Below are 23,939 nucleotides of genomic sequence, written 5' to 3'. Positions count from 1 at the left end.
ATATGCCCCAGGTCCTGCCATCTCTCTGCCTGCCCTCTGCCTAAAGCTCCTGGTGTGGCCCCTCAAGGTGTGCTGTGGACCTTCTCCAGGACCTGTGAGTAACAAACTTCTCTATTTCAATTCCCTTGTGGCCTTTTGTTGAACCCAATCTCACAGTCCAATATCCCCAGGGCTCTACTTAACAAATGTTAATTTAACAAAGTCACATCACCTTTTGCAGGCATAACTCATTCTATTGTGTTTTCAGATATTGCACTTTTTAGAATTGAAGGTGTAGGGGAGGAGGGAGGAATTCTGCCCTTCTGGTTCTCATGGCTGGTCAAAGAATTAGAAATGACATAAGGCAGGATAGCAAGAGAAAATCACAGAGTTTACTATGTGCACATGGGGAACTCACATAAGCATGAAGAATTCCAAAGAGAGCTAGGAAAAATGAGGTGTACGTGTCCTTCTAGACTAAGGAGAGGGAGATAGAGGTCTGAGATTTCAAAGGGGGAGAAGGCAATTTACAGGACGATGAAAAGAATTCATGTCTGGTAAACAAATGCTTCCATTGTCCCATCTATAGACAATGGGACCTAAAAGAGACCTTTTGATAAAGTTGTCCTTGCTAGATGCTTTCCTGCCCCCCATACCTAGAATTATCCATGGTAAGAGTTCCTCCTGGGACAGGCCCTTCTCTCTTAAATTCTTTTAGGCAATTTGGGGGAAGGCAAAATATTCTTCCAGAGTCTTCTGAGCCTTGATTGTCTTCAGCTCAAAATAATACACATACCAGAGTAAGACATCTTGTGGTGGCCTGTCCTGAACCCCGTCAGTTCCTGTAATCACCAAAAGGGGTCTTCTACTCGCCGTGAGACAAGCCAACAGTCAGGAGGCAACGTGGTAAAAGAGAAAAGGTCTTTTTATTACAGCTTGCCAGCAAGAGGGAAGATAAGGGACCCATGTCCTAAAGAACTATTTTAAAACTACAAAATTTCGAAGCCTTTATATAGGGCAAATGGGCTGAAAAATGGGGGTCTTGAGGTGTTAACCGTCAGGAGTTGTGGTCCTTGAGACTACAGAGTATACTTTTCTCTCTTCACCTGGTGACAGATATCCGCAGAGGTTTTTTCCTGAAGGTCATCACATCCCTGGAGAAGCTGAGAGAACAAAGTTATTGCCTTATCAGAATAGGGAGGTCTGTGTATAAGCCAAGGCTACAAAAATAGCAGAGCAAGCAGATGTGTACTTCTCCACGCTGCATGCAATCTAGAGCATTGCTAACAAGGGAAAGGGGTGTCTTGTTATAGCCCCAACATAGTTCCCCTCTTTGAGATGGCTTCCCTTATGCTAACCTATGTTAACCATTGGCTGAATTTATCTTAGCTATTTAGGCCGCACTAACATTCCCTTCTTTGAAACTTCCCTGGAAGTTTCACATTTTAAAAGCTGAGCTGGTGACTGTGGAGAGAGAAAATGAGGTAGTAGCCAGTTAGTAAGAAATCAGCAAAGGGAGAAAAGAACATAGATTAGAAAGAGGATGAACAAGCAGATAGGAAGGGATGGGAGCCCATCTCCTCACATGCCATTAAGCCAGTTCCCGATCCTGTGAATGAGTCAGTCCAATGAAATGGGTGAGCTTCATTCGTCTGATGGAAAATGGGAATCTTCTCTTTATAGATGGAAGTTAGATACTATTTGCCCTGTTTTCACATAAAAGCAACACTTTTCACAAGTGACTACACAAGCTCCTCCTTGCTGGGCAGTGTGTCCAGAGCAGGTCCCTTTTGGAGAAGCACAGAGACTAGGCAGTCAATCTGACTGGAGCATCACCAAGGTTTGCGTGGCGGGGTTGAACTCTTGTTCCATCACCAGAGAGAGACTGAAGACTGCCTTTTCCAACTCATAATTTCCAAAGCTGGGGAAGAAGACTCTCAATGCTGAAAAGAACTTGGACTTGTGATAGACAAATGGATTCTCTACAATCTCTCAACTGGCACGTTCATGTGGCACAATCTTATGAACAAAGGCACCTGAGTCTGCAATGTGACTGGCATTTAGGGTGGAGTATCTGGAGACAGAAGGGGCCAGGTATCCAAGTCCACATCATCCTGGCCAATTAGCTGGGAGCCCTTTCTATACTTTGTTGTCACATACAATAAAAAGACCAGTGTGGTTTACAGACAAGGTTAGAACTGAACCTGTAGTTCCCAGGGTTTGGAGTGTTCCATGGCCTTTGCCCCTGGTGCTGTTAGTGCCTAAACATCTCCATTTTCCATGTGTTCCTGTCAACCTGGGAGAGCAGAACAGATGCAGAGTAGCTGGTACAGGAGGCCTGCAGTCTGATTTGGGCAGCTATAAATCCTGGTCCTGTCACCTGACCAAGTTGAGTCCAGAGTTTGGATCCACCCATATGTAGTTTGTGGTATTGGCATATTGACCATGTGGGCAGCTGAAATACCCCAAGTTGCATAAGGGTGGCTCATAGGCCATCCAGAACTTGTGGTGATTTGGCAAATGTTTGTGCCATAGGGAATAGTGTTAGAGTCACTTACAATTTCCTTGAGAGGTTTAAATATGCCACCTGTGGAATCAAACCATAGAGTCTGATTCCAATACTGTCCCGGTATGTCACCCAGGAAAGGTCCAGTGTCTAGTTTACTTTCAATGCAAAGGGACCAACTTTCACCTACTGTCTTTATCTGGGCAAGGGACAGTCCTGGAGCTTCTATAGAGGTTTTCTGGGGCCCAAGTGACTCACCAGGAGAAGAGACAGAGTGACGTCTTCCTTGTCGTGGACACCATACCCTGTCGTTCATCCATCTTCCGTGCTTAGTCCACCAGGGGTTCACGTCAGCAGGAACAGAGACCAGTTCAGGTTCTTCTGTGCTCTCTGGCTGTTGACATAGCCAACAGTCAGACCCATTATTTAGTGTGGCCAGGGTTTGGTAAACTGGCATAAGGGGGAGATTGGTTTGTGCTTGACCTGTTGAGAAAGAGAGAGTTAGTAACAGCAAGACAGAGATTGGAAAAGAGCTTGAAATAGAAGCTTAGGGAGGGGAAGTGGGACAGACAGAGACTAGAGCTCTCCAGTCAGCTTTCTAATAAATGATTAAAAGGAATATACATATTCCATAATAGTAAAAGTGTTATTGTTGTTGTTGTTTTTGTTGTGTATGTGTGTGTGTGCGTAGGGAGTTTTAAAAGCAAGGGGCAAAAATGGGTGAAGATAGATTCCTTGATCCATGATCTTGGGAAAAGCTGTCTACTCCATGAGGTCGGCTGCTTCTGGGGCCTGGGAATCAGCCCTGGAAATTCTCAGTTAAAGGTCATCTGTGGGGACCATCTCCAAGTGGTCTAAAGAGTGATGTTATAGGTCTATCTTGTCATGGCTTCTGTGGATGCAGGAAGACTTTTCCTATACTTTCATGGCAGTGTAGGTGGTCAGTAGACTTCATAAGGTCTTTCCCAGTGAGGTGACAGCACATATTTTCTTCTAGAGCCCGGGATGGACACCCGATCTCTAGGTCCAGAGAGAGGGCAAGTTTTGTCAGCAGGTGGGGGCCATGCCTCTTTTACCTGTTGACCATTTACTTCAAGTAGACAAATTAATTTTTGTCTACAGCTACTCACAGCACCAAACTGTTCACTTAAGTTCCCATAATATTCACTTAATCCAGGTATGGAAGGTTTACCAGTAGGCATTGGGTGTCCAAAAACTATTTCAAGGAATCAATCCATGTCTCCTATTTGGAGTATGTTGGATCTTTATTAGGGCCAAGGGAAGAGGGTCCAGCCACTGAAGTCCCATTTCTTGACAGACCTTCCTAAAGTCCTTTTGATGTCTATAATTTTACATTCCACTTGCCCTGATGATTGAGGATGATATGGAGTATGAAATTTCAAAAGTACCCCAGAGTTTCTTAAAGCAAGTGGTTATCTCTGCTGTACAGTGAGCTCCTCACTCTGCTTCAATCTGTAAAGGAAGCCAGAACAAGGAACAGCTGCAGTTGTTAATTTCTGTCCCACTGTTGTGGCCTCTGCACATCTAGTAGGATAGCATTCAGTGCATCCACTAACCACGCAGACGATCACCAAACAGTGAGAACAGCCTAAAGCTGGGGCAAGTCTGTAAAGCCCATTTGGAGTGCCACACAGGGCAGTGCGGGCCTGGGAGGACTTCCTGGGGTACACGGATTTCTCCAGAAACTTGGTGAGGTTGGCAAGTGGTGCACTGGGAAACAATTGGGCCAGAAATTTTGTGGCTGCCAGGGTAAAACCAGTCATCTTTTAGTTCCTTAACTCTCCCCTACCTGCACATAGTCCCATTTGGGGAGAGATAATTGCAAGCCAGAAAATCAAAGGAAAGAGAGCTACAGGAAGTCCCTTTGGTGCAGTGTCTAATCCATCTGACCATTGTTTGACACCTCTTTGTGTCCAATTGTCTTTTTCAGATTGTGGGGCATTTGTCTGAGAGTTAATAATATCAGTCACGCATAAAGGCAAGTTTAAAAATTGGTAATTATTGGCAGTCACCTATGATAAGAGCTCCTTCCTGGGACAGGCCTGTCTCTCTTGAATTACTTTAGGCAATTTGAGGGAAGGTCCAAAGTTCTTCCAGAGTCTTCTGAGCCTTGATCGTCTTCAGCTCAAAACAACCTGCATATCAGAGTGGCACATCCTGGGCTGGCCTGCCCTGAACCCCATCAAAGATTTCTGGCAACCCTGCATCAAGCAAGACTATCGGTGCCATTTTTCCAAAAGCATTTGCTCACTTCATGTCTTTGTGTCACATTATAGTAACTCTCACAATGTTTCAAACATTTTCATTATTATTAATTCGTTATGGTGATCTGTGATCACTGATCTTTGATGTTAGTGTTGTAATTGTTTTGGGTTCCCATGAACTGTGCCCAGGTAAGACAGCAAACAATGGATAAATGTTGTGTGTGCTCTGACTGCTCCATAGACCAGCTGTTCCCCTATCTCTCTCCCTCTGCTCAGGCCTCCCTATTCCCTGGGACACAACAATATTGAAATGAGGCTAACTAATAGCCCTATATCAACTTCTAAGTGTTCAAGTGAAAGGAAGAGTCACACATCTCTCACTTTAAATCAAAAGCTAGAAATGTTTAAGCTTAGGGAGGAAGGCGTGTCAAAAGCCTAGATTGGCCAAAAGCTTGACCTCTTGCACCAGACAATTAGCCAAGCTGTGAATACAAATAAATGAATAAAAGCTCTTAAAGGGACCTAAAAGTGGTGCTCCAGTGAACACACAAATAAGAAATCAAAACAGCCTTAAGGCTGATATGGAGAAAGTTTGAGTGGTCTGGATAGAAGATCACACCAACCACAACATTCCTTTAAGCCAAAACCTACTCCAGAGCAAGGCCCTAACTCTACAATCCTATGAAATCTGAGAGAGTGGAGGATGCTGCAGAAGAAGAGGCTGAAACCAGCAGAGCTTGATTTATGAAGTTAAAGGAAAGAAGCGTCTCCATAAAGTAAAAGTGCAAAGTGAAGCAGCAAGTGCTGATGGAGAAGCTGCAGCAAGTTCTCCAGAAGGTCTAGATGAGATCATTAGGGAAGGTGGCTACTCTAAACAATAGATTTTCAAAGTAGATGAAACAGCCTTATATTGGAAGAAGATGCCATCTAGGACTTTCATAGCTAGAGAGGAGAAGTCAAGGCCTGGTTTCAAGATTCAAAGGACAGGTTACTCTCTTCTTAGGGGCTAATGCAGCTGGTGACTTGAAGTTGAAGCCAATGCTCATTTGCCATCCTGAAAATGCTAGGGCCCCTAAGAATGGTGCTGAATCTACTCTGCCTGTGCTCCCATAAATGGAGCAAGAAAGCCTGGATGACAGAATATCTGTTTACAACACTGTTCACTAAATATTTTACCCGCTGTTGAGACCTATACCTCAAAAAAAGGATTTTTTCCAAAATATTACTGCTCATTGACAACACATCTCATTTCCCAAGAGCCCTGACCCATTCAGAGTTCATTTTTGCATGTGGTGTGAGGTAGGAGTCTGAGGTCATTCATTTGCATGTGGAGATCCAGTTGTTACAGCACAGTGTGTTAAAAAGACTATTGTTTACCCCATTGGATTGTTTTGGCTCTCTTGTCAAGAATAAATTGGCCATCAAGAGAATGAGAAGAAAGGCATAGACTAGGAGAAAATATTTGTAAAAGAAATGTCTGATAAAATCTAGCAGTTTCTTACAAAACTAAGCATACTTTTACCAAATGATTCAACAACCACACTCCTTGGTATTTACTGAAATGAGTTGAAAACTTGTGTCCACACAAAAACCTGCACATGGATGTTTACAGCAGCTTCATTCTTAATTGCCAAAACTTGGAAGTAACCAGGATGCCCTTCAGGAGGTGAATGGATAAATAACTGTGGTTCATCCAGACAAGAAATATTACTCAGTGCTAAAAAGAAAAGAGCTATCAAGCCATGAGAAGACATAAGACAACCTTAAATTCATTTTACTAAGTGAAAAAGGCCAACCTGAAAAGGCTACATACTATATGATTTGATTCCCACTACATGAACATCTGGAAAGGCCAAACTGTGGAGACAGTGAAAAGATCAGTGGTTCCCAGGAGTTAGTGGGAGGGAGGGATGAATAGCTGCTGCACAGAGGACTTTTAGGGCTTACTGTAATAGTGTGTGCACGTCATTATACATTTGTCAAACCCATAGAATGTACACGACCAAGAGTGAGCCCTAATGTAAGCAGAATTTTTTTCTTAACTTCATTTCTGCATAGTTCATTGCTAGTGTATAGAAATACAATTGATTTTTGTATATTGATCTTGTATCCTGCACCTTACTGAACTGGTTTACCACTTCTAATATTTTTTGTGTGGATTCCTTAGGATTTTCTCTACACAGCATCATGTCATCTGAGCCCAGAGATAGTTTTACTCCTCCCTTCCAATCTGGATTCCTTTGATTTCATGTTCTCACCTAATTGCCATGGCCAGATTCCCCAGTAAAGTGTTGGATACAAGTGGTGAGAGCACCTCCCAATGTTGTTTCTGAGCAAAGGGAAAGCTTTCAGTCTCTCTCCACTGAGCACAGCAGCTGAGGGATTTTCGTGGATGGTCTTCATCATTTTGAGGGTGGTCCCTTCTATTCCAGGTTTGTTGACTGTTTTTCTGTGTCTGTTGAGACTATCATGTGGTTTTTGTCCTTTATTCTATTAGTTTGCCATATTACATTGATTCATTTTCAGATGGTAAATCAATCTTGCATTCCTGGGATAAATACCAAATGGTCGTTTTTATATGTTTCTGGATTCGATTTGCTAGTATTCACCTGCGCAATTCTTCATCTATATTCACAAAAGATATTGGTTTGTAATTTGCTTTCCTTGTGATGTTTTTGCTGGGTTTGGTGTCAGGGTGCTCATGGCTGTGTAGGATGAGGTGGGAAGTATTCTCTCTTCTTCTTGCATTTTTGGTGCTTTCTCTTCACTGCATCTCCATGTGTTGCTCAGTGTAACTGCCTTGCTCGCTGGGGTTCAGCCATGTCCCTGAAAGTTTACAGTTTACTGTGTCGACCATGCTTGGCCACAAGTATCCATTGGATGTTGACCCCTGTGAAGGGGTGTGGTGAGAGCCCCTCTCTGGGGAGATGAAAAGTCAGGGCTCTGAAACCCTGCACACCAGCTCTCAGGTGGCCGTCGGTCAGGCCTTTGGGGAGTTCCTGTTACACAACTGCCCAGGCCTCTTGGTTGGAAATGCATTTTTCTGGGTTTCTGTGAAGGCGTTTCAGAACAAGGAACATCTGCTTGGTTATGTTTAGGCCACAAGGAGCGAGGTGAGGGAAGGGTCACCACTGCAGGAAGTGAGAACCCATCTGAGAAGCTCCTCAAGACAACGTCAGCCACATACCAGAAGGGAGCAAGGGGCTGGCTAAGGCAGAGTGCTCCAAGTGGCACCATCTTGTCTGGGAGTCCACCACCCTGTCACCAGCCCGCTGAGCCAGACAGACTGCAGGTGCCCCTAACATCCTCTCCCACAAACCACATAGAAACCTGACAACATGGAGAGAGTTCTGGGGAAGAGGATGACTATTTGGGTTTTGCTTTGCTTGGATGGATTGTCCTGATTTTGCTGTAAACAAATTCATACCCTGTCACACCAGCCTTTCCACTTTCAAAGAAGGAGGGAGAGCAGAAGGACAAAGACCCCTCAGCTCCAGGAATAAATAAACCTGAGGGGGTTTGTGATGGTCAGGTGATCCACAAGTGGGGAGCTGCTGTTAGGGTCCCCCAGGGTCCTCAAGGCTTGACAAGTGCTCCTGGGTTGGGAGGGGCTGCCATTGGTGTCTGAGGGGCCCTAGGGTGCCCCAAGCTGGAGGGCTGGAGGTCATCCCCCAGGGTCTGCTTGTCTCCTTTCAGGACAGTGTCCATAGCTGGAAGCTCAGAACAGCCAGCATGAGTTCTGCCAATTCACAGAACACTCCCCACAGCCAGGCACTCCCTATCAGTGGGTGAGGGTGGCTTACTGCCATCCCATTGTGCCAGAGATCAGGGACTGCCCAGGGCCTCTCAGCCACATTCACACCCTCATCTTACCAGCGTCTTGCCTGACTCCTGCAGCCCCCACACCTCCCAGGGTCAAGGGGCCTGGATGGTGCCCCGCTGGTGGAGTCCATGTGTTGGGATGAGGGATCAAGGAGGGTGTCTGCAGCAGTGGAAAGCAGGTGGGCTCCAGACCTCACCCAAACCTGGACCTTAACCTCCACCTGCATCCCGAGGCCACCTTGGTGACCTGGGCTAGTCACTTACCTGGAGTCCTGGGCTTTCTCCTCTGTGAACTGGGCACAATCATAGGGCTTCCCTAGAACCTGGGAGTCTGGTCTTGAGCTTGTGTGGTGTGGGCAGGGTGGGCTGAGTGCGTGTGGAACTGGAAGGTAGAGCCAATGTTGGACATCGCACCCAGGGGTGTGGGGAGCCACACCAGGTGAGTTGCAGCAAGTCCCACAGGGAAGGACACAGGCGGGAGAGGAGGTGAATGCTGTGGTGCTGGCTCACAGGGGCATGGCAGAAGTGGCTCTGGGGGAAGCACGGTGAGGGCATATTGGGGCATACAGCCCAGGGTGCCCCCTACTACCAGAGGGTTGCATTGATACCACAGCCCAGCGCGGTGAGGAATGGGGTGATTAACACAGCTGTCTGAGGCCTGGTGACCACCAGGGCATAGCCCAGTGTCACAGGGTCGCTCCTGTGGTGGGTCCTGGAGGCCTGACCCAGCTCCCAGGAAGCCTCAGGTTTCCACCCTGCTTTGGGATCCCAGAGCACTGGCACCGTTCCTAGTAGGGCTCTGTAGGGCTGCCCCTCCCCACCCTCAGGGCCCCTCCCAAACACCCAGTCCCTTGCCCAGGAGGCAGGCCGATGGGATCCCCACACTTCCCTGTGGCCTCCTGCCCACCCTGCTGGCAGGCCCGGAGCCTGCCTCATCCAGCCCTGCAGCTGCCAGTGGCTCCAGGCTTGGGTCCCCAGGGCAGGGTCAGAGCAAGGACTGAAGGCTGGTCAGGACCCAGGGCAGACTGTCACTCCCCTCTCACCCTCGTAGGTGCCGGCAGCTGGCTTGGTGCTCCTCTCGGCTGCCAACCATGGCCTGGGGACTGCCCAGCACTGCCAGCCTGGCGCACTTCTGCCAGAAGCTGTACCGGCGGAAGCCAGTGAAGGAGTCCCCCAGGGAGACACTGCCGCAGCGCCATCTGACCACGCTGGACCTGACTTTGCTGGGTGTGGGTGGCATGGTGGGCTTGGGCCTGTATGTGCTCACAGGCACCGTGGCCAAGGGGATGGCCGGCCCTGCAGTGCTTGTGTCCTTTGGCGTGGCTGCTGTGGCCTCCCTGCTGGCAGCCCTGTGCTACGCGGAGCTCGGGGCACAAGTGCCCTACACAGGCTTTGCCTACCTGTTCACTTACACGTCTGTGGGTGAGATTTGGGCCTTCCTTGTCGGCTGGAACGTGCTCCTCCAGTGTCTCTTTGTTTGCACTGCTCTGGTCCGTGCCTGTAGTGGCTACCTAGACACCGTTTTTGGACACCGCATCCGCAGCTTCACTGAGGCCCATGTGGGCATCTGGCAGGTGCCCTTCCTGGCCCAGTACCCAGACTTCCTGGCTGCTGGCCTCATTCTTTTGGCTTCTGCATTTGGCTTCTGTGTAACCCGTGTCTCTTCCTGGGTCAACCGCACATTCCTTGCCATCAGCGTGGTTGTCATCCTCTTCATCATCGTCCTGGGGTTTGTCCTGGCCCGCCCGCACAACTGGAGCATTGAGGAGGGCGGCTTTGCGCCCTTCGGTTTCTCCGGTGTCATGGCTGGCGCCGCCACCTGCTTCTACACCTTCCTGGGCTTTGACAATATTGTTGCCTATAGTGCGGAGGCCCAGAACCCAAAGCGAGCTGTGCCTATGGCCATCGCCATCTCAGTTACCCTGGTAGCTGGTACCTACATCCTCGTTTCCACAGTCCTCACCCTCCTGGTGCCCTGGCACAGCCTGGACCCTGACTGGGCCCTTGTTGATGCCTTCCACCAGCGGGGCTATAGCTGGGCGGCCTTCATCGTGGCAGCTGGTGCAATCTGTGGTAAGTGGCCCTTCTGGACAAGGGGGGAGGGAACAGGATGGTGAGGCTCTGCCCTAAGCCTCCAGGAAACACATCTCCATCTGGACCTGTGTTGCCAATGCATCCTGGGCCCAGGAAGGGGCTAAAGATTAGACTCTCCACCCGGGCTTGTTGAGAGGGACCTATTCACCGCCCCTCCCAGTTGTACACAGAATGTCAGTTCTGGGCATGTGCTTCCAGATCCTTCCAGGCAGAGGGACTCAGTCCTTATCAGATTCTCCAGTGGGTCTGTACCTAATCTAGGGTGTCCCATTCCTGCGTGGTGAGGGGGAACAATCCAGCATCCACATAACATTCAGGCTCACTCTCAGAGCCCAGACAAACTCATGCCCATTTTCCCAAGGGGCCACCCATGCCCTGGCCCCCAGCAGCGGCCCCAGGTGGGCCTGTCCACCATGCTGACCAGTCTCCCACCCTCTGCCACAGACATGACCAGTGTGCTGCTCAGGTACTTCTTTTACCTGCCATACATCACCTATGCCATGGCTGCCGACGGGCTCTTCTTCCAAGTGTTTGCCCGCATGCACCACCGGATGCAGGTGCCCGTGTTCGGGGTGCTCATGGCTTTCATGGCGCTGCTGCTGGACCTCGATGCACTCGTCCAGTTCCTGTCCATTGGCGCACTACTGCCCTATACATGCTTGCCCACCTGCATTATCATTCTACGCTTCCGAAAGTCCCCTCCATCCAGTTCTCAGGGCCCAGACAGCCCTGAGGGCACAGAGGAGGCCTCAGCCCCTGGGCCTGGGCAGCTGCGACCAGCCCTGAGGCCCTACCTTGGCTTCCTGGGTGAGTGCAGGCCTGGAGCCGCTGTGGCTTGGGCCCTCAGTGTCCTGGTGGCCTCGGCCGTCACTCTGGACTATGTGTTGGTCTTCGGGGACTCGGCCCTGCATCTCCCACCCTGGGGTTACACCCTGCTGCTCCTGCTCAGCTCTGCCACGTTTCTGCTCAGTCTCCTCGTCCTTGGGGCCCACCAGCAACAGCACCGGCAGGACATCTTTCAGGTACTTCCTCCAGCCAGCACCCACCGCGCTCAGCCCAGCCAGCTCCCTTCGCCCCTTCCTCCTCTGCCGTGGCAGGATGCACCAGGGTCGCAGGGCGGGGGAGGCCAGTACCCCACACCCCGCTCTCTGCATGGCGGGTGGGCCCTTGTCTCCAGAATCTCCAGAGGCAGAGAAAGGCTCTGTGGACTCCCAAGAATTCAGGCCCTGGGCCAGCAGCCCTTCCCTGTAGCCCAGCCCAGCCCTGCCCTTGTCCCCTCAGGTTCCCATGGTGCCCCTGACTCCCGCCCTGAGCATCCTCCTCAACATCTTCCTCATGCTGCACCTGAGCTACCTGACCTGGCTGTACTTGTCCATCTGGCTGCTGATTGGTGAGTTGGGGCCCAACTGGGACTCTGGGGTGGGGTGCGCTGCAGGAGGCTAGCAAGCAGGGTGGCAGTGCTGGGACTTGCCCCTCACACTTGTGCCACCCTTGCAGGACTTGTGGTGTATTTTGGTTATGGCATCTGGCACAGCAAGGAGAACCAGCGGGTGCGGCCAATCTGACTGTCCCACTTGGCAGCCTGGAGGAGATGGTGCAGGCCCTGCAGCCCCCAGCCAGGCACCAGCCCTGGAGCCCAGACACACTGAGCAGCCCGCCAGTCTATGAGGACTGCTGCGGCCTGTCTGCCCTCACCCGCCTCCTCAGAAGGCCAGAGGGGCTGGCAGCCCCTCTATCCAGGGCAGGTTGGATTTGTAGGTCTGCCCATGCTGAGGGGACCTCAGGACCTCAGGACCTTAGCCCAGGTGCTGAGCTTCGAGTCTTTGGAAGTGGGCCGTGGCCAGCGCTGGTGTGGTGGACTCTGCCCAGCATCCTCCAGTTTATGACCAATTCCAGCTACCTGGGCAGGTGGAGTAGGATGGGCAGGGAAGAGCCTTGAGTCCCAGGGACCCACAATAGGAACTGCTCAGCCAGCCATGTGGCCTGCTGCCATGTCCAGTGTGGTGTTCTTTGTGGCACTGAGCCCTCACCTACCGCTGGGATCTAGATGATTGTCCCCAACCCACAGCAAAGGTACTGGGGTTCGGTAAGGGCGAGACACCAGCCCTGGGACAGCCCTGAGTGGGGAACATTCCCAGGCCTGGGTCACAGGGTCCTGCCTTCGGGCCACTGCGCTCTGCCCAGCTCTGAGGGGAGCTACACACGTTAGCCACAGCGGGGTCCTTGACAGCATGGGTACAGGCTCCCGCCAAGGCTCCCCACATGTCCTCTCAGGGGCAGATCCAGAGAGTAGAGCCTGGACCCCAAGGAGGCCACCTAGAAAGGGCGGTGGAGTTCTGGGGTTCCCTTGGTTTCCCAGGGCTCGCAGAGAGCAGGGCATGTCCTGGGGCCTGCCCCGGATGGAGAAGCCCCCCTGCCTGGGCACACACATCTCTCAGGCAGAGGCCCACATGGCGCACACGGTCTCCTGGGCGTGCACCCACGTGCAGACTGAGGCAGCAGCTGTTTCCCAGCTCAGGGGTGCCTACAGCTTCCAGCGGCCTCTCTCCCTGCTGCCCCCTCAGGACTTTGTGACAAAGGCTCAGGATGGGACACACACGGGCAGGTGGGTGCACAAGTACCTGGGCCTGCTCCAGGGACCTTCAGCCCACCTCTGGTGTTGGGGCCCCATCCTTTCAAGTCACCAGGCCCTCCCTGCACCCCCCTGTGGCCTCCCTAAGGCCACGCTCTTTCTACCATAGACACCACCACTTCCCCGTTCCTGCCTGTGATGACCACACAGGAAGCCGCTGGCTTTGGAATCTTTACTCCTCAAATCTCTGCAGCATTGACATTACTTTCTCTGGGCCCCAAGGACAACAAGGGACATGTGACCCCCACTCCAATAATGAAGCCTCAGGACCATGACCTCTCACCCTAGCCCTTCTGACCCTGCCTCCATGGACACTGCCCTGGGGGTGAGAGGCAGCAGGGACCCCAAGGCTTTGCTGAGGCTCCAGCTGCCAGATGATTCCTGATGCTGCCCAGCCTGAGCCACAGGCCTCCCCTACCCAGCCTGGTCCATATTGCTCCACCAGAAACCTGCCAGCATGGCCCTGCTTGCCAGGGACCCATGAGAAGGCAGCCCCTTGTCTCCCTGGAGTGGCTACCCCAAACACTGCCCCTGTCTGGGACCCAGAGAGGGCTTGGCTCCTGCAGCCCTGTCCCTTCCCTCCTGACCATGGGCCCAGGACATGGGGAAATTCTCCAGCAGGCAGGACTCAGGCCCCCAGGAGGATTCCAGAGCCAGAATCAGGCCAGCCTGCTGGGGGAGAGATAGTCTGGGAGCTGAAGGGTGGCATTATCCCCCACCCAGTCCTGCCTGGTTTTCATCCATGAGTCCTCAAGGTTAGGCCCCCACCCTTCTCAGTCCTGAACCCCCAACCAGCAGAGAAAGTCTACAGGCCTCAGGAATGGGCCAGCGAATGGGTCCTAGGGCCACCCTGGTGACGGTGTCCAGCTCTCAGCAGCAGCAGTGGGGACAGCTGTGGGGCCCCCTCTAAGGCACCTGGGCAGCTGGACGTGGGGGTGGGGAAGCTACCTTTCTGCTCAGGGTTGGCAGTTCCCTGAGGGACCTTTGCCTGCAGATGTGGACAGCAGGTCGAGACTCCAGCCACCATCCTCCAAAGTGTAGCCCAGGGTCAGCCAGGCCCGCAGCCCCCTCCTCATGCTTGGTCCTCCAGTAGAAATGGGCTTCTCCATCCACGTACAACAGCAGCAGGTCACAGCAGAAGGTGATCTGGGAGAGGCAGGGCAGACCCATGGCCAGGACCCCAACCTGCCATCCTGCCACCTCCCCAGCCCTCACCCTGAGACTCAGTGTCTGCAGAGGGGGCACAGGGGTACACTCGTGGGACACATGCTTGCCAGCAGCCAGAGGGAGACACGATGGCCAGACTCACCACACCCAGCCGGGCTGCTCCAGTGCCCAGAGTGAGGGTTGTGGGGATGAGCCCAAACTTCCCTGCCTGAGAGAGACCTGGGCTGAGCCTCTCTGCCTGTGGCTGTTGCCCCCTCTGGCCCCTCACCCCTGCCTGCCCACATCCTCCCCAGACTGAGCCCTACCTGCCCAGTGACCAGAATGTCAATGTGGACCCTACAGATCTGAGCAGGCTCCGGGCCTCCACTCCTGAGGTCTCCCCCCAGTGAGCAGCTGTCCTGGGGCAGGAGAGACTCCAGTGACTGCTCTGGCCACTCCTGGGGGGCCTGGCCCTCACAGGCCTCATCTTACTCATCCACTGACTCCATCCACCGCCAGCCTGAGTCCTGGCTCACAGCCCTGTGTCACTGCTGAGGACACAGGGGACAAGCAAGCTGGGAGCTGCCTCTCACAAGCTCCCTGCCTGCTGAGGGGATGGGGACAGAAGGGTCAATAAACAGACACCAGCAGTGGGGGTGGGAGAGGTGGGATAGTCCTGCTGCTGTGGGGTCCAGAGAGGGGCACTCAGTCTCCCCCGGGAGCCAGGGAAGACTTCCTGAAGGGAGCCCCTCAGGCTGGATTCCCAGGGCTCAGGAAGGAGTTCCAGGCAGAGATGGAGGGCAGGGAGAGTGCAGAGGGGAGGGGAGCAGGGCATAGGTGGGTCCAGCCCCACATGGTTGCACAGGGCTGGGGGGCCAGCAAATCTAGGCCAGGAGGGCCCAGCGTGCATCACATGATGTCACCCCCAGGCCTGGTGGCTGTGTGCATGTCTGCATGAGGGTGACAAGGTGACATGAAGGGTCAGAAGGATGGGACAGGTCTGCTTAGGAGCCTCAAAGACACGACAATACATGCAACAGCCTTGAGTGCATCTTGGGTTGGAAAATAAAAAGATTTAGGACTATTGTTGCCACCACTGGGGAAATTAAAATATTAGATTTATTTGCCAATATTACATTTCCTGAGTATGACGAGAGGACAGCAGTCACCTGGGGAAGGTCCTCATTCTCAGGACAGCATTGAGAGGGGTGAGTGTCTGGATATCTGCCACTTACTTTCCAATGGTTTCCTGTGAAATCCATCTAAATATACCAAGTTCCCTAGAGTGGGAGAGATAAAGTGGGCCCTCCTGCAACCCTGTACCCCATGGACCCACCAGCAATGCCAGGTCCTCAAAGACCCCTCCAGTCATGGCCATGAGGTCCCCGATGTGGAACACAGGGCAGTAGGGGCTGAAGCATGGGATGTAGTGGCAGCACTTGAAATAGGTGTTGTCCCCGGTCTAGAAGGCATTAGACCTCAGAGGGGGTAGGGCTGGGGGTTGGGTCAGGAGGGGACAAGGAGGATCAGGGCCAGCCAGGACCCACCATGCTTACTTGGAGAAGTTGAACCTGCTGAAGGTGACAGCGTTTTTAACAAACAGCATGAAGTTCTCAGCCTGGACCATCAGGGGCTTCCTGCAGGTGGGGGGAGGTAAGGGGCAGGCTCTGCTGGTCCTGGGACCCTGCCCTGGGTATCAGGGACACTTACACAGGCACAGTGTCACTCTCCATGGGGCAGCAGGCCCGGATCTCACAGGTCCTGTGGGTCCCATTGAAGATCACACACTGGCCCCTTTTTATGCCTTGAAAACATGAGACAAACTCCAGGCCTCCAATCCCCACAGGGCCTGGGAAGGGAGTGGGCAGCGGGCTGCTGGCAGAAAGAAGAGATGCAAGGCACCACTGGGCCTGTACAAGCGAGTCACTCAGGGTCCCAGCTCGGCCCCCTGAGCCCCATCCCAGTGGAGGCGCTGGAAGAAAGGGCCCACAGTTACCGTGGCTGTGCATCCCCGTCTCCCCTCCAGGACAGTCCTCATCACCCCAGCCAGTCCCCAGTGGGATGAGGGGGCTGAGGTGGTGAGAAAGCAGAGCTGTCCAGGCCCATGAGATGTCTCCCCTGTGTGACCCAGCCCTGCAGTCCCCAGGGACACACCCCTCCCCTGTTTAACCCCCAGGTTCCCTGAGTTTGGGGCACATGGGAAAGCTGGAGGGTGCAGATAAAAGGAGGTGGTCAGAGGGGGAGGGCAAGCAGCCCCCCGGCCAGACAGGGGTGCAGGGCTGTCTCCCAAGGCAGAGCGAGACTCCTTCCCTCCTGACAGTTCTGTCCCCGGGGGGGCAGAAGTGAATCTTCAAGGCCCAGCTCCTCTGGTCCAATTCAGAGGACAGAATAAGGAAGCTGGAGGGACTCTGGGAGGGTGAGCTCATGCCAGGGTGGAGGTGCTAGGTGTGGCACACAAAGGGCGGGACCCTCAGAGGGGCCTGTAGGGAAGTGGGACCCCACACACTGGCCAAGGGACCACAGGCCACTCCCTTCCCATTTGTTCTGCTGTAAACAGGGACATCAGTGCCTGCACAGGGTCACAGAGTTCTGGGCATCAGCCAGGAGAGGGCGGGGGTGAGCTCTCTGAGAGTCCCAGACCCTGGAGAGGAAGCACCCTCAAGTGTCAGGCACTGGAACAGAGATGACTCTGCTAGGCGGCGGGTGGATGTTGCTGACCAGGCCCCTGGCTCAGAGCCAGCAGGAAGAACACAGCACCAGGGTGACAGGAAGGGCTAAGGGACTTGGTGGCCACCATCATGGAAAGAGAGCCTCCAAGGGTGGAAAACAAGGGCTGGCAGGTCTGATGGTGTCACCTGTGAAAGCTCAGCCTGGCCTCTGCATGGAGCACACCTGGGGACACACAGGAAGATCACAGGGACAGCGGGGGCAGCAGGGAAACTGTCACAGATGGAATGGACTGGAGGGAGGGGCAGGGAGGTGTGGAGCCAGGTCCAGCTTTGGCACTGGGGACATCATGGCCTCACTGGATGAAAAGAGGCCCCCCTGGGCGAGGGAGAGGGTTCTCTTGGACAAGGTGGGTGTGAACCAGGAGGCAGCTATGCTGGGGCAGGTGTCCCTGGGGTACAGTGTGGGCATCAGCAGAACAGAGGAAACAGGTGCTGTGGAGGATCTGGGTGGAGGGAGGAGGGGCCGGAAGGCAGCGTGGGGCGGGCAGAGGAGGCACCGGCCTGCATGGCCCAGGGCAGGGAGGGAGCATTCAGGAGCTCCAGGCCCTGCCCCCTGCCCCCCACCCCTCCCTCAAGCTCAAGTGTTGAGCCCCCAGACCCTCCATTCTTCCAGATGCCCCTTTGTAAATGCAGTCCCTCTAGCCCGGCTTCCTGACTTGTCCCCTTGTCCACCTGGAAACCTCTTACACTTCCCTGAGAGCCTGTCCAGGGCCATTACTCTGTCAGGCCCTCCCTGAGCCCAGCTCTGTGACAGCGCCAGCACCCTCTCTCCATCACGTGCCCCTCTTGCACACACTCACTGCAGGGGTGGGGTCAAAGGTGTCAGCGCCAGGCAGCAGCACCCAGACTCCCACATGTAGTGGCTTTACAAAGTCACCATGTCCTGTAGCTGGTTCCCCAGCTCCTTTTCTGGGTCACGGAAACCCCTTTGAGTTTGGTGATGACAGAAATCTGGGTGTCCAGGTCCTGCTCCTGGTAGCCTTTTGTGACAAGGAGGGCCCACCTGGGGGGGAGGCGATGGGCAGAGCAGCATGCCCCCCACACAGTGAGCAGCAGTAGAGCTGGCCCCACCCACTCAGCCCCTACACACCCTATAGGCTCCCAGCACAGCGTTCAGGCCCCGCCTCTTCTCCAGCCTCATTTCCACCCAAACACCCTGCACAGGCCAGATGTTCTGGCCACACATCAGAGAGCCATGGGCTCAGAGTGAGCTGGCCACCTCCTTCCTCACCAGCATCCCCCTCCCCTGCCCTGGCCACATCAGCTTCTTCTCAAAGGCTCCCCAGACCCAGCACAGCTGGTGGCCTTTCTCAGGGGCCTCAGGGCTGCAGCTCTCACAGGGGTCAGGGACTACCTCCTGCCCTTGTGGGGCCTCCTGGGCAGGGCAAGACCATCCTGCTCTGCACCCAGAACCCAACATGGGGCTGGGGACAAGGCCCAGGAAAGGGGGCAGGTGGGCACACAGGAGGACACAAGCACACGGCTCGCTCTTGTCCCTGCTGGCCTCTAGACAGACAGAGATCCTTCCTTCTGCCCCTCCCCTGTCCAACATGCCTCCTCCACCACCACCAGCCTGGCCCCTGGAGAGTCAGACCCCCAACCCTCAGCCCAGCAGGACCAGTCAGGGTCCCTCCAGCCAACTGCCCAGGAGCCATTCTCTCACCCACCACGTAGACCAGGACCCCGAGCTGCAGCAGCCTCTGCAGGGTGCTCACCCGCCACTTCCTGGTCACCACATACTTCTCAGTTTTGTAATCCAGAAGCCCCCAGACTGTCCCGGCCCCTGGGGAGCCCCTGCTGTCAGCTCCTGCTGGCTGCTGGGAGCAGGAGTCAGCACAGCAGCTGCAGCCCCTGCTGAACAGGAGGCAAAGGCAGATGCCCAGGCCAGGCCAGGCCAGCAGCATTAAAGGGACACTCGGGGCAGGATCCAGCGGCACCCCAGCCCTGGGCTCAGTCCCAACCCCCAGCTGCCCTGGGCCTCCCTTCCTCCCCACACTCCTTCTGCTGGGCCCTGGGGCACAGACAGGAGCACCCCCTCTCCGCTGCCCTTTGACCTCACTTCCTTGGGGGTGAGTGCATGACAGGGTTATAGGTACTCTGAGAGGATGCCATGGGGGCAGCAGAGCCCAGAGGAGGGGCCAAGGAAAGCTTCAGGAAGAAGGGCCCTCTGAGCTGACACTGCAGATTCTGAAGTTCAGCAAGCGAAGCTGGGGAGGGATGTTCCTGGTGGAGGAAGCCGGACATCTGACGCTAGATCAGGAGAGAGAACTGGGACCCACAGAGAGAGAGCTTGACTCTGGCTCCAGAGAGGAGGGTGGCTGGCCCTGCAAGGTCCCCCAGCCCCTCCTGTGCGGTACCTAGCAGAGTTGCCCCACCCCCAAGCACAGGGACTAAGCACAGCTCTGCAGTCTGGCAGGGTCCTCAGTCCGCGGAAGGGGGGCGATGCAGGACCCACGCGGACAGCAGGGAGAACAAGCGCCCGCCAGGCACCCAGCCCTGCGCCTGGCCCGTGGCGCGCGCCCTTCTGAGTCCTGGCCAGGAGCCGGCTCAAGGTCAGCGCAGGCCAGCGGCTGTGTCCACAGCGACTAACAGCCCAGGGTTGCCCGGGCGACCTAGGAGAGCGTCTCTACTGGCTGCGGGGGGCGCCTGTTCGCTGCCCGCCACACTCAATTGGTCCATGCGGCTGGCGGGTCCGCCCACATCCCCGCGGCGCTCTAGGTGCCACCTGACTCAGTCCCAGCCTCAGTGCCCGGGACTGTGAAATGTGTGGAACTATGAGGGTTCCTGTGACAGGTCTGGGGAGAGTGAAGAGCGGGAGCAGGCGGCGGTGGTCGCTCGGCGTCCTGCAGGGGTCCGGAGGGCCAGGGGGGTTTGGAAGCGGACTCCGACTCTGACCTGCAGGCAGAAGGTGCCCGGGCAGGGGGTTCAGGTCTGTCTCCTCACCTTGGGGCTTCTAGGCACGGGTGGAGGGAGCAGGCCGGGGCTCAGGTGGCAGAGGACCCGTGTCCAGCAGAGAGCACATCCCTCCGTGGGACACCTTCAGCTGGTGGCCCCTCCAGCCCCACCGGAAACGCTCGTGGCAGCAGCAATTTTTCCACCATTAGAACACGCTTCCAGAATGATGTTAAAGTGCCAAAACCAAGCCAAGCAGTCTAAGGAGGGGTGTCCCCCAGCTTTCTGAAATGGTATCAGGGCTGGGTTTTTGGAACCCACAGGAGAACTAAGCTAATGGATGTATAGGGCTTAGAGAAGGAATAATGGAAGGTAAAATAAAACAGTGTTCAGTTTTTGTTTTCATTTTTCTTATTCTTAAGTGACCTAAGAAATTCATTTTGCTCAAAATAGTAATTGTGAAAATACATTTGGTGATAATACTTCATGCATAAGTGGAGATGTTTTATACAGGATGGGAGGGAGGAATTGGGAACACTCTGTCATAAGGGACCTGCACTAACCATGAAGAAACACAGTGTCATTGCAAAGTGAACTGAGGTTAGTTGTAAATTTATATTGTAAGCTCTACAGAAACCATTTAAAAACTTCAAAAGAAGTATAATTGATATGCTAAAAGAAAATAAAAGGTAGGATCTTGTAAAATGCTCAATTAAAACCAGAGAGGGCAAGAAATAATTTAAAAAGTACAGGACAAAATGGAAAGATCAAAAGCATTGGATAGAATCAGTTACAAATGTGGTGGATATTAATCCAACTATAGCAATAATCACTCTAAATAGGAATGGTCTAAATGCAGCCAGTAAGAGACAGACTTCATCAGACCACATTAAAAAAATAAGAACGAACTACATGCTGTCCACAAGAAACCCACTTTCATTGTAAAGACACAGGTTGGTTAGGAGTAAAGGGACAGGACAAGACTAAGTCAGGATAGCACACATCCAAGGAAAGCTAGAGGAGCTGTGTTAATTCCAGAAAAAGCCGATTTCAGAACAAGGAAATTCTCAGGGAGAAAGAGGCATTCCATGATGTGAAAGGGGGCACTTCTCCATGAAGACATGACAGTCCTTAACATACATGCCTCTAACAACAGAACATCAAAATATGTGAGGAAAAACTGATAAAACTGCAAGGAGAAATAGACAAATCCACTATCACAGTGGATGGACACAGAACCAGACAACTCCCCACGACAGCACTAAACAACGCTCTTTCAGTGAGTGACAGACACAGCAGGCAGAACCTCAGGAAGGACGGACTGGACGGTGCCACCCATCTGCTGGAGCTCAGTAACATTCATAAAAGGCCGCATCCAACACAGCAGAACACCCAGGCTCCAAAGCTCACATGCAACATTCACCAGATAGACCACATTCTGGATAAAAACAATCCCACACCTCAACAAACTTAAAACAATAGAAATCAGACAACGTGTGTTCTCAGACCAAAAAGGACTTTGAAGTAGGAAACAAAAAGAGAAAGGTGACTGGAAGATCCCAAAATATTTGCAGATTAAACAGCATATGGATCAAAGAAAGAAGTCTTAAGAGAAATTGTAAATCTTTTTAACTAAATCAAAATGAACATACAACTAATCAAAATGTGTGGAATGCAGTGAAAGGAATACCCAGAGGGAAATTTATAGCATTGAATGCACATGTTAGAAAAAATAAAGATCTGAAACAATACTCTAAGCTAGAGAAAGAAACAAAGTAAGCCTAAAGCAAACAGAAAAAAGGAAATAATAAAAAATATTACAGCAGACATTAATGACACTGAAAATCGGAAATCAATAGAGAAATCGATAAAACCAAAACTAGTTCTTAAGAAAGATTAAAATAATTGGATGAACCTCTAAGCAGGCTAACTCAGAAAGAAAAAAAAAAAGAGAAACACAAATTTCTCTTCTCAGAAATGAGAGAGGGGCTATGATTACTGACCCCATGAACATCAAAAGGATAATAAAGAAATATTTGACATTTGACATCTTCCCTGATGAGTTCTTTTGGATCTATAGTTAATCTTGAAATGAACTAATTCAAATCTTGCCCTGACCCTTTGACAGCAGGCTTTTAACTCAGATAACCAAAATATTGATGAGGATGTGAGTTAATGTCTGAATCACTTGCAACTAGTAAAACTCTATTACATATAAATTAGACATCGCTAAAATGAAAAACTTTTGGGATTCAAAGGACACCATTAAGAATGTGAAGAGACAACCCACAATATAGAGAAAAATTAACAACTCAGATATCTGATAAGAAACATACCTGGAATATATAAAGGACTGTGACAACTCAGTTATAGAAATACAGTGAATCCAATTTAAAAATGGGCCAATGAGCTGAGCAGACATTTCTCCAAAGAAGACACACAAATGGCCACTGAGCACATGAAAAGATGTCCAACATCGTCAGCCGTCAGAGAAATACCTATCAAGGCCACAGAGAGAAGACATTTCACACCCACAGCATGACTAGAATCAAAGACAGACGGTGAGTGTGGGTGAGGATGTGGAGGAACTGGGACCCTCACCTGCTGCTGCAGGAACGGGAAACGGTGCAGGCGCTTTGGAGAAGGTCGTCAGGGCATCCAAACAGGGACACAGAGAGTGATCATCTGACCCAGCAGTTCCGCTTCCAGGTGTGCGCCCAAAAGAAATGAAAGCAGATGTCCATGCAAAAACTTGTGCAAGAATGTTCACAGCAGCAGTATTCATAAGAGCCACAAAGTGGGCACAACCCAAATGTCCCTCCCCTGAGGAAAGGAGAAATACATCGTGCTACAGCAGCACAATGGATATTCTTCAGCAATCAAAGCAATGAGGGGCTGACACACGCCAGAACACAGATGGACCGTGAAACCACTACACTGAGGGAAAGGAGCCAGACACAGAAAGTCACACACTGTATGATTCCATTCATAAGAAATGCACCAAATGGGCCAATTATAGAATCAGAAAATGGATTTGTGTTTGCCCAGGCCTTAGGGGCTGGGGGAAATGGGCCTGTCTCCTAACGAGGAAGGTGTTTCTTTACAGGGATGGTCGAAAGCTTCCAGAATCAATTGAGGTGATGTTGCACAGTTTTGGGAATATATTAAAAAACAGTGAATTGCACACCTTCAAGTGTGACTTGTATGTGAACCGTATCTCACTAAAACTGTTCCCGTGATTACAAGACAGCATTGTGACTCGTCAACACAGAATGTAAGCCCCAGAAGGGAGCACAGAATCTTGTTCACTCACCTTAAAGGATCTGAACTAGGGCAACGAAACCCAGAGGAATTCTATTAGTTAACATTCTAGGTAGCAGGAAATCCTGAAATATTGACGAGGATTTCCATATTTTAATTTTTAGAAAAGGCACCGAAGGTTTAAAGACACATATTGACAAATGTCAGGAAAGAATCATCATCGCTCAGGGGGAGGGGACAAGGGGAAGTCATCAAACAGAAAGAATGTCAGTTTGGGTCACAGATCTGCACCCTGAATGTGAAGGTGGACCCACATCTATCACTGCTCCACCCCCAGGGATGACCTCAGAAGTCAGAGAGGACAGTCAACTATCTCTTTCGAAAGCATGTTTATGAAAAAACAAAATATTAAGAAATAAATATCGGGCAATCATTAGGAACTGAATCTTCCAGATTCCCAGTTTTAAAACTAAAAACTCTTGAAGAGTCCATTTCATAGGCACTGAAGGGACACTCCTCCTCGTGGTTGGAGTGAATTCCAGACGTGACAGATGCTTTAGGAGACAACTGAAAAGAATCCACAGTGTTTGTAAAAGGCTCTTTGTTGACCCTGAATCCAACCCTAAACGCTCTATCAGACAACAGACACAAAT

General features: G+C 52.1%; 1 protein-coding gene across 2 annotated transcripts; it reads left to right on the top strand.

Moving 5' to 3' along the window:
• Positions 1-15,518, top strand: LOC106826206 (cationic amino acid transporter 4-like). Of its 2 annotated transcripts, XM_070516865.1 has the most exons (5): positions 1-94; positions 9,584-10,605; positions 11,071-11,648; positions 11,908-12,016; positions 12,124-15,518. In XM_070516865.1, exons 2-5 carry the CDS (start codon positions 9,624-9,626, stop codon positions 12,189-12,191), a joined length of 1,737 nt encoding a protein of 578 aa, XP_070372966.1. In that variant the 5' UTR covers positions 1-94; positions 9,584-9,623; the 3' UTR covers positions 12,192-15,518. The 2 variants fall into 2 exon arrangements, with proteins under 2 accessions (XP_070372966.1, XP_014688918.3); XM_014833432.3 differs by lacking the exon at positions 1-94 and having other exon boundaries at positions 9,530-10,605.
• The last annotated feature ends 8,421 nt before the right edge of the window (positions 15,519-23,939 follow it).

The sequence above is a fragment of the Equus asinus genome, chromosome 8 (genome assembly GCF_041296235.1).
Source record: "Equus asinus isolate D_3611 breed Donkey chromosome 8, EquAss-T2T_v2, whole genome shotgun sequence".
NCBI classification, from domain to species: Eukaryota; Metazoa; Chordata; class Mammalia; order Perissodactyla; family Equidae; genus Equus; species Equus asinus.
The sequence above is the reverse complement of the archived record's forward strand: the minus strand, read 5'-3'. Positions and strand labels throughout refer to the sequence as shown.